At 38.8% G+C, this 15,464-nt stretch overlaps 1 protein-coding gene across 2 annotated transcripts; it reads left to right on the plus strand.

The window, feature by feature from the left end:
• The first annotated feature begins 701 nt into the window (after positions 1 to 701).
• Positions 702 to 15,464, plus strand: tdrkh (tudor and KH domain containing). Of its 2 annotated transcripts, XM_032574397.1 has the most exons (15): positions 702 to 882; positions 3,145 to 3,254; positions 5,678 to 5,823; positions 5,913 to 6,004; positions 7,100 to 7,301; positions 7,856 to 7,995; positions 8,073 to 8,382; positions 8,486 to 8,652; positions 9,689 to 9,864; positions 11,627 to 11,691; positions 12,536 to 12,687; positions 13,853 to 13,963; positions 14,163 to 14,217; positions 14,724 to 14,799; positions 14,902 to 15,464. In XM_032574397.1, the coding sequence occupies exons 2-14, from the start codon at positions 3,190 to 3,192 to the stop codon at positions 14,777 to 14,779; spliced, it is 1,737 nt and encodes a 578-aa protein (XP_032430288.1). In that variant the 5' UTR covers positions 702 to 882; positions 3,145 to 3,189; the 3' UTR covers positions 14,780 to 14,799; positions 14,902 to 15,464. The 2 variants fall into 2 exon arrangements, with proteins under 2 accessions (XP_032430288.1, XP_032430289.1); XM_032574398.1 differs by lacking the exon at positions 3,145 to 3,254 and having other exon boundaries at positions 707 to 882.

Below are 15,464 nucleotides of genomic sequence, written 5' to 3' on the forward strand. Positions count from 1 at the left end.
TGTAATTCAGTCTGGCTTAACGGCTCTTATGGAACCCCCCCCAGAGCATCCTCTGCAGTAGACCGCTTTACACTGTTTTTTCAGAGTCACCCTACAGGGGTGTCGAACTCCAGTCCTTAAGGGCCGCTGTCCTGCAACTTTTAGATGTGCCTCTGCTGCACCACACCTAAATAGAATAATTAGGTCATTAATACTCTGGAGAACTGATCTACACAAGGAGGAGGCAATTAAGCCATTTCATTCCAGTGTGTTGTACGTGTGGCACATCTAAAAACTGCAGGACAGGGACAGCGGCCCTTGAGGACTGGAGTTTGACACCTGTAGACTGCTACAGGAGATCCTTCCTGCCTACAGACATCAGCATCCACAACAATTACATTTTCTTCAAATATTTGACTAATAGAAATCAACAATTACATTTAAATAACATTTATCATAAATACAGGCAACGTTAAACCCATAAAAGTTTTACTTGTTTTCCTTCATATTTGATTGGAATGAGACAAAATGTGGAAAGGTTCAAAATATACTTTTCCATTGCTCTGAGAGCACGTTGCCCGTTAGAGGCAGCAACTTCGGTTGGGTTGCACCCAGCGCTGACGTGAGCAGCTCAACGCTTCCGGTTAACGCTTCGAAATAAGAGTTTTAAGTGACGTCGAGGCCATGTATGTGACTCATAGATGTAGAAAATGATTGTATACATGAAACACTGTGCGTCGCGTTGTTTGCCACGCCGTTGTGCTCAGTCACTCCTACTGGAGTGATTTTGTTTGAAGGTTGAAAGAAAGTTCAGTTTCCGGTTTACTGCGAGCTCTCTGGGTAACTTGATGACTGTAACAGCCGGTGTCGATACAACCAGGAGATAGGCTGCTGCAGACGTCTGTAAGTGTCATTTATTAAAACATGTTCATTTGTAATTATTGTAGAGGATATTAGGCCGCAAAAATAAGCAGTACTGTTGAGTGTTTTACTGGGACTGTGTGCTTAACTGACCTGTATCTCTCACTTAGCAGCTACTAAACCTAGCTAATATTAGCTTATTTGACTAGCTGAGTGGAGAAAGTGTTGAGGGTTTTCTGGCTCATCGTCAGGACCAGGGTCCTCATTTAGCCGGAAAGCGGTTTAGTGACCGTATAGTTCACTCAAATGTCACAGATACTCTTTGGTAACAGTCCCAGAGTTTAGCGTGGACTGGACGGCAAATTCTTAAAGGAAGTCGCAGCAATGCGTCAGCTAAAACGTCAAATCTCTCAGACATGACGGGGAGCTGTTTAACTTTTAGCCCTTATTATTCACCTTAAGCTAAAAAGAGCAACCTGTAGCAATAACTGCCATTCAAACTGTTTTTCTTTTTCTTTTTCTTTTTTTCATTTAAAAGCTCTTTGAAATTTCAGGTTTACCGACCAGTTAAGTATTTTTTACCAGTTTGTATTCATGGGGTAGAAAAAAATGTTCTGGAGATTTTTAACTACTTTGAAAGAAACAAAAGATCAAAACTGAATCAGTGTGACAGTCCCAGACTTTGGAGCAATAGTTAAATATTAACCCTCTATGGCATGACTTTTTATTTTTTGGGGGAAAAAATATTTTCCTGCATTCTTTGGGAGCTTGGTGGTCCCCGGAGTACCTGGAGAGAACCCACCATGCACAGGGAGAGAGTTGTTTCATTGTAGCTAAGGTAAATTCACAGCTGCACACATGGGATAGAAACCAATGGAAACAACTTCATGAATGCTGTGAAGGAGGAAATAAGCTTCAGAAACTTCAATGACCTTGTTAGAGTTCATGGTAAAACATTTTAGATGGGATAAGAAGAAATTTGTGGTGTCAATGAGTTTCGGTCAAAACCTGCAGATACCCAGGATAACACCGCAATCTGGAAAACTTTCAGCTCATCTGACTTACAACAAAATTCATATTCAGAAGTTTACAAGGATGGAGAACCATGGCAACAGTTATTGTCTGGAGAGTCTCTTCTTCTCAGCTGCTGAAGATTGTAACTCCTTCAGTGTTGTCATGGTGACAGAGTTTGTTCTTCCTGATCTCAGATTGTGATGTCGCATTACTCATGTTGCATTTTCCTTCCACTTTTTGATGAATGATTTAATGGATTCCCAGGGGATGTTTAGGACCTTTAGAATTTTTTTGTGTCCATCCCCTGACTTCTACCTTTCAATAAACCTTTCTCTGATTGGTTGGGCGTGTTCTTTAGTTTTCATGCCAGAAATACTGATGAACTTTCCAGACACAGCTGTCTTTATGCTACAATCACTGGAGACAAACTCACTGCACTCAGCTGAACTCCAGTCCACTCAGTGTGGGACCACTTGTACCAGTTGGCTGGACCTCTGTTGAATTAGGTCAGTCACTTTAAAGTGGTGGGGAGAGTACTTCTTCTGTCAGTTATGTTAAATACATGAATCTTCATTATTTTGTAGAAATCAGTTTTCACTTTGGAATGAAGGATCTTTTTTATTGTGAAAGCCAAATTATGTTGATCATTATTGATTTCTAAGTGTAACAAAATAGTAAAATATCAAAGGAAGTGATTACTTTTCATAGGCTCTGTATGTAATAGAAAATCAACTTTTCCTGGGTGTCTCCACAAGTTCTTTCCTGTATTTACAGACCCATGCTATAAATTAGAATATGATTGAAAAGTCAATTTATTTCAGCAACTTTATTATTAAGTGAAACAAATTATATAGATGAATTACACACGGGTGTTTTGTCTTAATCATAATGATTTTCTGCTAACAACTTATGAAAACATGACATTTAAAGTTAGAATATTACATCAGACCAATAAAAAGTATTTTTAAAAACAGAAATGTGAGATTACATACCTACTGACCTACTTATTTTCAAAAGACACTTTTAAACTGACAAATGAGACGTATCTACTCTTAATTTATTCAATGTAAGATGACGGTGTAATTACATTTTTTTCCAAACCACAAAGCCTTAACTCAGAAATAAGACACTTTTGTGTGATTTATTTTGTCACTGTGATTTAATTGAGCCTCCTTCATAGATAGTGATCCCGTATTTATTGCTTGGTGTCCAGGCTCAGCTGCTGCCATTTAGTTAAATGTTGTTCTCCTTCTGCCTGTCTGTCACTGCTTCTGATCTTAAATGACAAAGAAACGCTGGAGTTGCAGACACTCTTTTTGTCCGAATTCTTCTGAGATGGACGTTGGCGTGTCCAAGTCCCGCGTGTTTGTCAGCTACAGCTCCCAAGTCCTCCTCTCCAAGTGAGACAGGCCTTTGTGCATGGTGGTGCTGTGTGATCTGGAGTCATTCATTAGCCCTCTCTGCTCTAAGTGTTGGCTCCTCATCTCACTTTGCTCAGTCTAAAGCATTATTTAGAAAAAGCACACACAATGCATGGAGCGAACTGTTGGAATGTCTGACTGAATAAAGTGAACAGCATGAACCTGTAGCAGCTTTTGGTGCTTTTCATGCAGCAGTCAAGGTCAGGGGGGCTGTAGTTATTGGCTTGGCTACAAGCAGTGTGGTGTGTGTGTGTGGGTGTGTGTGTGTGTGTGTGTGTGTGTGTACACCACAGAAGCTAATTGTTAAATTAGAGGATGTTGTTGTATTGCTTGTGATTGTTTGTGCTCAGTTTGTATTTTTTTAACAGATTGTGATGAAGTGAAAATGGACACCTTAGTAATATTAAATGTTTCCTGAAGTGAAGTCTTGCTGAGAGTAAAATGAACAGCAGTGTTTAGTTTGTGACATTGTTCCATACTGGATCTGCTTGAATTCAGGCTTGCTGCTGCTTTTGTTTCTTTGCTGCATGACTGCTGCAGAGCTGTTCATCAAAGACAAACGCTAAAGACCCCAACTAACACTGAAACACATTTGATGTTTTTAATAAGAAAACCTGAATTAGGGATGCACCGATAGATTGGCCATGCTTTCCTTTTTAGGGATGCACCGATAGATTGGCCATGCTTTCCTCAATTTATGAATGTGAAGTCGATCTTATCTACTGATCTCTTCTATTTCTGCAAAGGTCTAAAAATCAGCCAGTGTCCTCTTTTGCTCTTTGTTCCGCTGACTGACAGATATTCCCCCGCTCCCCGTCCACCAGGTCACGTTTGCACGTGTGCGTTTAACAATAATCACCCCACCGTTGCCAACATGGAGACTTTGTTGCTATATTTAGTGTCCTCATCTGACCTCAAACATTGTGATTTTTGTAGCAAAATAATGCTGTGCACTTTATACTGTATTTGGTAAGATGCTCAAAACAGGCCTGCAGTCTAACCTGTTGTGCAAAAAAAAGGCCCAAGTCACTTATTTTTGTTTAGTTTACTTAATTTAGTAGTTTGCACAGAAATGCTAAGCTTTTTATTTATACTGGAGAGCACTACATCATTTGCAGGTTAGGGCTGCAACTAACAATTGTTTTAGTAATTGATTATTTTGATGATTCATTGATTAATCAGGCTAAAATTAAAACGTATTTCTAACACATAATATTAGAAATACTTTAAAAAATGCAAATAACCAAATATTTCAGTTGATTTTTCAAATAAGAAAATAAACATGTTATTGCCTAAAATGCAATAACAGCCTTTCATTTAGTGAATGTTTGATCATTTGTAGGAAAAGATGAGGCCGTTACAACATGTGAAAACTCAGTCTTTTCTGCTTGTCTTAACATCGGTACTGCATAGACTGATCTGGTGATGATTTTTTGGACTTAACCAATTAATAATTGGATAGCAAAAGATTTTTCTTTTACAGAACTTGAACCAAGTGAAGCTACATCAGCCATGTGTTTTGTTTTTTTTACTTAAATGCAATATATATATTTTAACAAATTTGACTTACTGCTCCAAGTGTGTTGTTCTTTTAGCAAATGGCAATTACTAAATTAGCTGACGATTATTTCAATCATCGAATCATTACGATGATTCTGATTAAACGTTTCAATCCTGGTGGGATTAAAGCAAATTCATATTGCTTCATGGATACTATTTTGTGTTTTTCAGTAAACTAAGATTGGAACATTGAAAGTGGATTTAGAGATGCATGATATTGGATTTTGGTCGATATCCGATATGCCGATACACTACAACTCATTTGGCCAATAACCAATATCAATACAGATATTTTTTTCCTATACCTACTTACTGAAACTATATGGCTTTCTCTACTGTGGAATTAAAATACTGCATCTTCTTTGTCAATTTAGCCTGCTACCAAATGCAAATGCTAAAAAGGAGGCTAAAATGACTTTCAACTTGCATTATGTTTAGTGTCAAATTTACACATGACAATGACAACACTCAAACAGTGCAAATTTGAAGTTGTGCTGTGCTGCAGGCATTATTGTCACTGGTTAGTCACAACACCTTTTATATCTGTGAGTTATTTTGATGGAATCACCGATGCCAGATATAAAATTTTACAGCTAATATCAGCCGATACCAATACCATGCTGAAAATATCGTGCATCCCTAGGTGGATTGTGACCTTTTTATGCCAGACAGTGTCAGTTATTAAAAAAAGTTGGTGTCATCCAAAACCGCAACCTGCAGGTCAGACGTTTTAAAGATCGGTGATTGGCCAGAAAATTGCAGTCGGTGCACCCCTAACGTGAACATGCCATGAGAAGTGCTGGACAGCAGAGAGCTGTTAATGCCCTTGTGTGCTGTCTCAGGTGTAGCATCCCGCTGAGTGTGCGCTACGTCATGGATGCTGTGAAGGACGGACCCAGAGGGAAAATGGTAGCTCTGGCTGCAGGCCTGTCTGTTGGAGCTACGATAGGCTACATTGTTTATCGCCACATCAGCAACGCCAGCAGCGGTAAGTTGGTGCTGTTATAAAACAAACTCATATGAATGAATAGATAATCAACCACTAAGTGTATTTTTAATTCTCTGATGTCCTGACAGGTCAGGAGCCTGACGCTGAGGAGTTCAAAATGATTCTTCCTATTGAAGTGTATAGAAACATCTCCAGAGGCCATGCTACATTTCTGGATGTGGTAAGTAGTTCACACCTTCGTTCATCTTATTTTGCCTTTAAGGAGTCTACTTATAGTGTAAATAGAGGCCTAGGTAGTTTACTTTGATCAGGAAGTGAAGAAAGTAGGTAGGGTGGAGAAGTTGGTCACACTATAACAAGCGCAGTGCGCTGCTTGCACACTCTGCTCTGCAGAGTGATTCTATCACCGCAGAGTGAGTCAGGTGCAACACATCCTTGATGATTTGCACCTGACTCACCCTGCGGTGACGACAAGCGACAAGATGGAGCTGGAAGATGTTAAACAAAAGCTATAAACAGGAGTTGCTTACTCAAATGGTTGTCTAAAAATGAAAGTAATAAAATTGTAATTAAAATATGTCGGGTTTACTTTGGCGTCCAGCCTATAATTAAAGGTTAATTAGTTGGATTGGATTGGACTGGACTCGAACACAATGACTGCAGGCTCTGACTGGGTCAAGTTAAATTTTTTAGGCCTGATCTAAATTCTATTTTGGAGTCTTGATTCAAACCTGAGCAGAGCTGTTTACACTCATTTTCATTACCAGCACCAGAATAGATTTATACCCTCTCCACACAGAGACAAGCACGGACTATCTTTGTAAACGGTTAAGAAAAACGATGTGTGTCCACATGACAGGATGCAGCACCACACAACAACAATGTAGTAGGTGGTGATGTAACATGGCCAAAACTGCACCATATTTGTTATTTGTGAAAGTGTTAGAGATTTAGATGCAACGTCAATATCAATGTTTAAAAAAAAAAGACCTGGCCACCAGGAAACATGAAACCGCCATTCTGCAATGGCGGTTTCATGCCATTGCAGAATGGCATAAAACTGCAATGATTTCATAAATGATCATTTCTGGTCTCCTAAGACGCTGAGACCATGTGGATGCTCAGCCTAAACAGCACAAAACATTTTGTGGATACACCTAAAATCGTCTCCGTGGACAGGGCCTCGGCCTGTTATTTTCTCAAAACTGAACAACACAGTCATCATGTTTTACCCTTTATCTGGTACATGTCTCAAGGACACAGTGGTTCATCCTTCTCGGTAAGCTCCTGCCTCTTTCTGTTTCTGTTTGTTTAGGTGACCCAGAAGTCTGGAGCTCATGTGAGAGTTGCATCATACTCAGAGGAAACTGGCCAGAAGGCCGCTGTGTGTGTCCAGATGCAGGGCTCAAAGGAGCAGGTCCTGTTGGCCCGCTGTGTCCTGGAGAACCTGGCTACAGACTGTGAGCCAACAGTGGAGGTTTTAGAGGTTCCTCAGAACGCCTTTGGACGTGTTATAGGTACTCTCATTTATAGAGTCAACTTGTTTTCCCTAGGACCTTTTTTCCTTTACTGATGAGACTTTGGGTAACCCAATTTCCATGGTCTGCTGTTGGAAATTAGCTAGTGGCTAAATTTGGTGAATCATCTTTGTGAGCATTTATCATATTGTTGCTGGAGTTTGTAGATGTGGCTGTTATGAAAGTGTATTTTAGGTAGGGCTGCATTTATTGTTTCTGTTTTACTAGAATAAAAAAAAGATGACTAGTAGGCCCCCATTTTTTTGTCTGAGTTAGTCAATACAATAACAACACGATCAATACAATAAGTTTTTGAACTGATGTGGTTTAAGAAACAGGTACAGCGGACTGTCACTGACATAAAACTGCTAAGAGTTTATTGAAAGTCTCAATAATATTGCTGGGTGTAGTATAGAAAATGCAAACAATAATGGGCTGAGTATGAAAACTCAAGGAATCCTACAGGTTAAATCTGCCTTCTTTTATTGAATATTTTGCAACTAGTAGTCGTGTTTGTGTGTGCGCGTGTGTGTGTATCTATGTGTGTGTTACAGGACGTGGTGGTGAGTGTTTGAAACTAATCACAAGAAGCACAGGAGCCAGAATAGTTTGTTCCAGAAAGAAAAAGCACAGCCCTGGAGAAAAGGGGAGTGTGACCATCACCGGGAGTAAACAGGAGGTCAAGCAGGCCAAGGTGAGCGACTCATTTGGATTTTATAAATTCAACTCTTTATTTAGAGTTAGACTCACTGCCATTTTTTTTACTTGCAGGAGATGATTCTAGAAAGAGTTGGAGCGGATGCAGTGGTGAGGTCAAAGATCTCACAGTCATCTGCCCTTCGCCAGAAACGTGGACATAAAGTCGTGAATCCAGATCCCTGCTGCATGGAACCCAAATGCCTCGTTGGTCTGAACAACAACGGCCCTGCCTCCTACACGGAGAAGAATGGACTTGTTCAGTCCAAAGAAGCCACGACTGAATGTCTACTTCTCGAGATGAAGGGATTGAAAGGCACAGATGAGCAGGAAGAGGAGAGCAGCGTGTCCACAGATACACTCTCTGAAGTGTCCAAGTTTGAAAGTCAGCTCACTTTAATCATGTCTCAGCAACTCTACCTGTATTAATTTTGATTCGACTCCAGTTGTTTGACACAAAGGATTTTGACTTCTTCTGTGTGCCCCAGTTCCCAGTCCAGACCTGAGCTTCCAGCCTGATGAACACTTAGAGGTTTATGTGTCTGCATCGGAAAACCCAAACCACTTCTGGATCCAGATTCTGGGCGTTCGCTCCCTCCAGCTGGACAAGCTGACAGAGGAGATGAACAACTTCTACACAAATGAAAACCCCACAGTAAGTACATGTACGGCGTTAATCATGTCACACTTTATGGGTCAAAGGTAAAGCTAGCAGTTCATTGAAGAATCATCATTTGTTATTAACAAATGATGGTGTACTGTTGACATTAGCTTCTTAGCAGTTCTAGCCATGTTCCCATTCATGTTTTTTGAGTGTATTTTGAAGGTTCACTACACTAGCAGACAGCAAAATGCTACTGCTGTGAAAACAAGGAGCAGGACGTTATAACATAATAAATTTATTTGTAAAATAAAGTTTGCAGCTTACTGCTTTGCTGTGTCTGTCATTTCCATAGTCAGAAAAAAACTCAATAAGATCAAGAAAAAGTACTATTTAACCGTGCACTTTGAAGACTCTCTGATGGTGGGGGTATGTTAAATTGAGTTACGGTTTGACTCATCCACTTGTAGCTTCAGCATCTTGGAGTTTGGATTACAAAATTGCTGTGAGAAATACAAAAAAAATTGGTTAGCTGGAAGTCCATGCCCTTGTTTTGAAGTTCCGGAGCAAATACTGTGACGTAATAGTTCAAAAAATGGAAGGAAATAGAAAAAAACTGAAAACGCAGCACTGGGAGACACTAAATAGAACCTTTCTTAAAGTACACAACAAAATGTATGAAAGGGTGAAATAAAATTGCATTATCTTTTTCCTTTAACACAATTTAGTCAGATGTGCATTTACTTTGTCTTCCATCCACCTGATGTAAGACAGAGAAGCATGATTAGTCTCTTCAGGGACCCTTCCAGCGTCGGCCCAACCCAACCCACTACTTTGTGACTGCTTGCTGTACACATTGTTTTCCTATCACTGATTAGAATATTTACTAGTGAGAAACTTTAACCACTGAACTAACTGGCTAACTGAGCTCCTAAATTGAGGCATTCTTTCATAAATGTTTCTAGAAGTCTTCATGCCTAAGGGACCAGATTTTATACAGCTGAGGTCTAGAAGGGACACCAGAACACCAGAACTGTCTACATACATTTGTTAAATAAACGTTGATGCAGCTGGTGTTGTGGGTCTGCAGGAGCAGCGGATGGATAGCATTTTGGTTGGAGACATTGTGGCTGCTCCGTATCGAGACTACAACACATGGAACAGGGCCAGGGTGCTGGGGTTTCTGGGATCTGGACTGGTGGACCTTTACTATGTAGACTTCGGGGACAACGGGGAGCTTTCCAGGGACAGTTTGCGCCCCCTCAGGTAAGAGATGCCATGATTGTAAGGCGGACTTATCTCTAGAGGGAACAAACATGATTACCCCCTTACTAATACTTGAGTTGCCAAGAGACAGTTTTGATGGTTTGGAAAAAATCTTTGAGGAGTGGAACATCCTGCCAACACTCTGGCCAACTACAACAATTGTCTTCCCACTGTTCTTACTAAATCAATTAGAATGGAAGATTAAAGATTTGTTTTACTGAAATACAAACCTACATAATAATATTGTGTTATTGCTGCATTTTTGACTCTAGTTTCCATGTAATTGTCACAAAAGATTGTGCAAATATGCATTTAGAGATCCCAGTTTGATCAGCTTTGCAACAGTACAATCAGAGTGATCAGCCTTAATCTGTGATTGGCATCCACACAATAAAGGAACTAATCTGCAAAAGAGAAACCTTTTACTTAAGAGTAGTTACCTCAGGAAGCTATCAGGCCTGCAGGACCTGTCAGTGAGATGTTTGCAATGTTAGGAGCTCAAGTAAAGGACAAATAGATTTTAATAATGAAAAATACACAAAGCTGAAATTGCATGTTTGGCCAGCTACATATGAAAATCTGTTCTTAAAAAATCCAACATAATTGGTTCACTTTCTTCTAACAATAATTTTTTGACACTGAGCTTAAAGGCAGGTGAGTTAATGAAGAATTGGTCTTTTTTCCCTTGATGCTGAAACTTAAAACTGCAACATAAGTTGCTGTTTTGATGAGTACATGTGAACATTGTTTAAACAATATTTTGCTTCTTCCCAAAGATGTGGAGCTGCAGTTTCCATTTAACAACTTCAGGACTTTCAGGACGCTGTAGCAGCGTCATTGTCATTGACATTTCATTCCAAATGAAATGTCAACCAATGACTTGCTTTGTCCATGAATCTGTGACCAGACTAGTGATTTGTTTTTTATTGTAGTCTCAGAAATGGAAAGCATTATAATCTGCTCGGGTTTGCTACAAGAACCTCAGGGGATGTCATAATTATCTGAAAGGGGCATTATTATGCAACGTCAACTTTTTGGAGCTTTCCATCAAATAATAATATTATTCCTTCATCAAAAGGATTGTCTTGATTCTTTCGTAATCCTTTAATCTCCCTGGCAACCATTCAGCTCTGCGAAACACCTGGTTGGACATAGAGCCATCTTTGAGCTCCTCATCAGAGCTGCAGTTTCCAAGCTACCACCTCACAGAGCAGTCCTCCCTCGCAGCTCCCCCACTCGGCCCCTTCAGACTAGCAGCAATTAGCAAACACCTGGTGGTACTGCACATTTGTTGAGCTCATTATAAAAGCTACTTCTCAGAGCAACGCTGGTAAAAACATTGTTAAAGGGTTCATAGAGGAGCCATGTTGTGATGACTTCCTGAAGGAAGTTTCAGACAGAGGGCCAATTTCCAGGTGTTAAATTACAAAGTCACATTTCTTTTAAGTCATATTTGATACATACATAATTTTTTCTAACAATTGAAGATAACTTGGTTACGTGATTGTGCTATAAATTGGCACTTTGTGGAAAATGCATAAGATTGCCTCTTTACATCTGGAGCATCATTTGTTGCCGTGTGAGAAAAATGGATTTTATTGAAGTGCAGTGAACTTTCATGTCTCCACTTTCCTGCAGGGCGCTTTAACTCAGCCAAGTTTTTGTCCTGTGCTCCACAGCTGCTGCCAAGAGCACATTCGCATGCAGCACCTGCTTCAAAACTTAATAACAGCTTCTTGCTTTTGCTCCACTAAAATTCCAGGAGCGACTTCCTCAGCTTACCATTCCAAGCTATTGAGTGCAGCTTAGCAGGAGTGAGGCCAAAAGGTAAAATATTCAGCCCAATTAGAATTACATTCACAGACACGCAGCTGAAGCCAGATTTCTATATACATTGTATGAAAAGACCCATAACCTTTTTGTCTGACATCAATTAAGACTATCTTCAGTTAGGATAACCAACATATTTTTATTTCCTAAATGAAAGAATGAGAGAGAGAACTTTTTTAGAGAAGTTTAAAAAAAAAAAGTCTCTTCATATTCCAAAGTTTCCATATATTTCATCAGTATTTGGTAGATTTACCTTTTTAAATTGTAGTACTTGGGTCAAATGTTGGGCCTTTGTTGTTCGTAAGCCACTTCGTTGGTAATCTGGTGGAATGCTGAAGGTCACTGTTTATTTTAAAGACCCATTTGTGTCGAAACTTTTACTTCCTGCCTGATGTGTTGGGCAGTTGGTTCAATGTTTCCTTCATCCATCCACAAGAAGACCTCCATTTGACTCAGAAGTTGTGAATTAAAGTAGCAGAATCTTGCAAAGCCATGACATTGTCTGGGTTTTCTCAGATTTTTGGCAGCCATAGTCACCTTAGAACATATCAAACTTATGACTTTTTAAAAAATTATAAAAATTCTTCAAATATGTAGGAATCTACATATCTAGACCTCAGGAATGTAGCAAGTTTAGTGTAGATAATCCTAACTAAGCTAAAACTGGTCGGTTTTATGTCGGACAGAACAAAAGATTATGTCTCTTCTCACACAATGTATAAGGTTTAAATATTATAAAAGCAATTAGAAGCTTCTTGTTATTCTCTTTTACATTGACTACAGATGTGCCTGTGTTTTTCAGATGCTGTGTCTACAGACATGTTTCTGTTTTTTCATTCAGGAGAGTTTTGGACTGAAGCAGCTCTGGACATATTTGAACAGTTGACATATTGTGCTAACTGGAGACCCCTCCAGGCCAAACTCTGCAGTTACTCCCACTCCGAACTCTCGTCCTGGCCCAGTGTTAAGCTGTATGACAACAGCAAAGGAAAGGTTAGTTCGTTTTTATGCTGTATTTATCCAGGCCAGTTCATCCATTTGTGAATTTGTTCACGTATTTCAGACCTACGCATTGCCGTTTAGCTCTGTTGCACCAATGTTGCTAAATAAGTTTTTTTTCTTTGTTGTTAGTTTATTTTCATGAATTATGAAGATAAACAAAAATGCTCTTTTTAAAGAACTGAAGATGTAACAAGGTGGCTTAATGTTTTCATGACTATAGGAGCTAACCGAATTAGTTAGATGCAACTTATTAGGTAAGTAACGTATTAAGTTACTCATCTTGCTTAGGTTGCTATAAGTTAGGTTATTATAATTCACAAAATCAAGGCAAGTTTATTTTTACATCACATTATAGCAAGAGGGCTATTCACCGTGTTTTACATGATTTCTTCCTACCAGAGACAATTGTCACTTAATGGGAGCAAAGGAATCTATGATATTTGAAATTTTAGGATGGAAGTTATCTATCTACTCATTTACGGAGTTAATGAGTATTAAAAAACCTATTCCCACTGAGACAGTGGGAAAAAAACCACTGAGACAGCTCTTTGGTTCAATGAGTCAGTAGAAATGATGTTTTCAAAGATACCAAAAAAATGGTCAGATAGGTCAACATCAGTTACAAAAACCTTTACTGATGATCAAATACACAGTATACCCCAATTTGTGTATTGACTGTTTCAACATGTTGAGTCAAACCAAGCATTTTAAGTGAGCCACTTAAAACATGTCCCTTCACCTCAACAACCAGATACTCAAAAGAACATATTTTTAGTGAATCATGAGACCTGGTAGTAGGAATGGAGAGGAGTAGATCAAATATATGAATTTGATTTCAAAGTTTTTGAATAGGGTCTTAATTTTAACAAACTAAATATTGCTGTAATGATTAGTCAGAGGAGCACATTTCCTTAGTTAAAAGACTACTTTTACTTTTGTCAAAGTAGGTGAATAAATATAACATAATACACGTAGATGATAGTTGTATCTGTGAAAATATTCCACTGTTGACAGCACCATTTCACAAAGGAAAACAATAGTACTTTAAGACTAAAAACGAAAGGTAATAAATATGAAAGGGTGAAATGACCAAGATGTGGACTTCTTTTTTGTTGAAACATGTATTTAAACAAAATATTAAATCTGTTTCATTTAGGCTGTGGATATCGGTGAGGAGCTCATACGGCTGGGCCATGCTGTCAGCTTCCAGGAAACATTTAATGAGAAGGTAGAAGGGGACAATCTAGGCTGTTTGCAAAGGATGTTGGTGAGTCTTTTAAACAAAGTGTGAATTAAACTTAAATGTCTCCAGAGGTTTTACAAGAACTGGCATGGTTTTTTTGTCATTGTTTTTTTCACTCCTAGATCAGTTTTGGGCTTCATGGCCCAACATGAACTTACATTACATTTGTTTTAAACCTGACTATTTGAAAACATCTTCAAGTGGATTTGTTGTCTCCTTGCAGGATGATGTAATAGGAGCAACTTCAGAGCTCAGTCTGTCATGTATCAGTTTGTCAGGTGAGTGGAAAAACTGGAGGTAGGTGTGAAGAGGGGTGTATGTATATTTATACACACACACACACACCAAAATACACTAACCAGAGTCTACAAACAGCTCATATAGTATTCAGAATAAATCCTATGTTTATCACTGGAACACAAAATCTTGCTGTGTTCAGTGATTACTTGCTATGTTTGAGATGAAAACTTGCATTGTGGTTAATTTTTCTTATTTCTTGGAGAATATTTTTCAAGCAGGTTCTAAGTTACCACATGAGGACAAAACCCTAAAAACTTAAATCTGGGAAAATATGAAAATTTATTTTTTCTAAATACCCTCAAAGGTGTGTAATTGATGAGTGCTGTTTGTCTTGTTAGGTGGGAAATCCTCCAGGTGCAGTTTTTAGCTGTTTGATAGTTCTCATTAGGCGGAAAACCTGCATTTCAGCTTCAGTCATGTCACAGGCAGAGAGGCTCTTTCTAGTGGGATGTGACTTCTGACATGTTTGTCTTTTATCCTTCAGAAGCTGCTTCAGTCTCAGGAAGTGTGGATGACGGTATAGAAGATGAGCTCCTCTGAGGCCAAACAGATACATAAAGGCATTATTTTTTTTGCTACTTAAACATTGTATTTGTTGAAAATGATGACATTATGCCTCCTGTGCTTCAGCTTTAACTAAGCACTCTTTTCCATTGGTCCAGGTTGTATAACAGGAGGAGCAAGAATGTTTGTCCCGTGTATAACCCCAATGTGGAGCCTTCCCTACAAGTGCAACACCGTTTGTCCAGCCATTTTCATTTCCTTGTTTTGCTTAAGGGTTTTTGTATCCTGTGCTGCTGTGCTTGAAAAAGTTTGGGAAATTTGTGTTTAAGATTCCTCAGACGCACTGTTATGAGACTTAGTTTACTTGAAGGAAAAGGGTTGAGGCATTTTCTTTTGTATATATTGTTTATTATATATGTTAGATATATTGAAGTTCATCTAATATTTTTGAAAAGAAGTCAGGCAGTATTGCTGAATGAACAGAATCAGTTCACTTTAAAAAAAGGTTACATGAAGTGGTCCATTAGCCATGAAACATTGTTCTTCAGAGAAATATTATATTGACCTATATTACAAATATTCACCTTATTTTATTTGACAGAGATTGTATCTTTATTTTCATTTCACATTTCTAAAGTAAATTGAATAATAACCACAATGCAATAAAATAATGTTCTTTCTTCATTGTTCATCGGTTTATGATTAAATTGTGGTGGCCATT

Source organism: Xiphophorus hellerii, chromosome 10 (assembly GCF_003331165.1).
Source record: "Xiphophorus hellerii strain 12219 chromosome 10, Xiphophorus_hellerii-4.1, whole genome shotgun sequence".
NCBI classification, from domain to species: domain Eukaryota; kingdom Metazoa; phylum Chordata; class Actinopteri; order Cyprinodontiformes; family Poeciliidae; genus Xiphophorus; species Xiphophorus hellerii.

Excerpts from the sequence above, each read along its gene's own strand:
- tdrkh (XM_032574397.1), top strand. The coding sequence starts at position 3,190 with ATGGACGTTGGCGTGTCCAAGTCCCGCGTGTTTGTCAGCTACAGCTCC. Across the intron at positions 12,688-13,852 it reads ATGACAACAGCAAAGGAAAG|GCTGTGGATATCGGTGAGGA; the intron begins GTTAGTTCGTTT and ends TGTTTCATTTAG. Across the intron at positions 14,218-14,723 it reads GTCATGTATCAGTTTGTCAG|AAGCTGCTTCAGTCTCAGGA; the intron begins GTGAGTGGAAAA and ends TTTATCCTTCAG.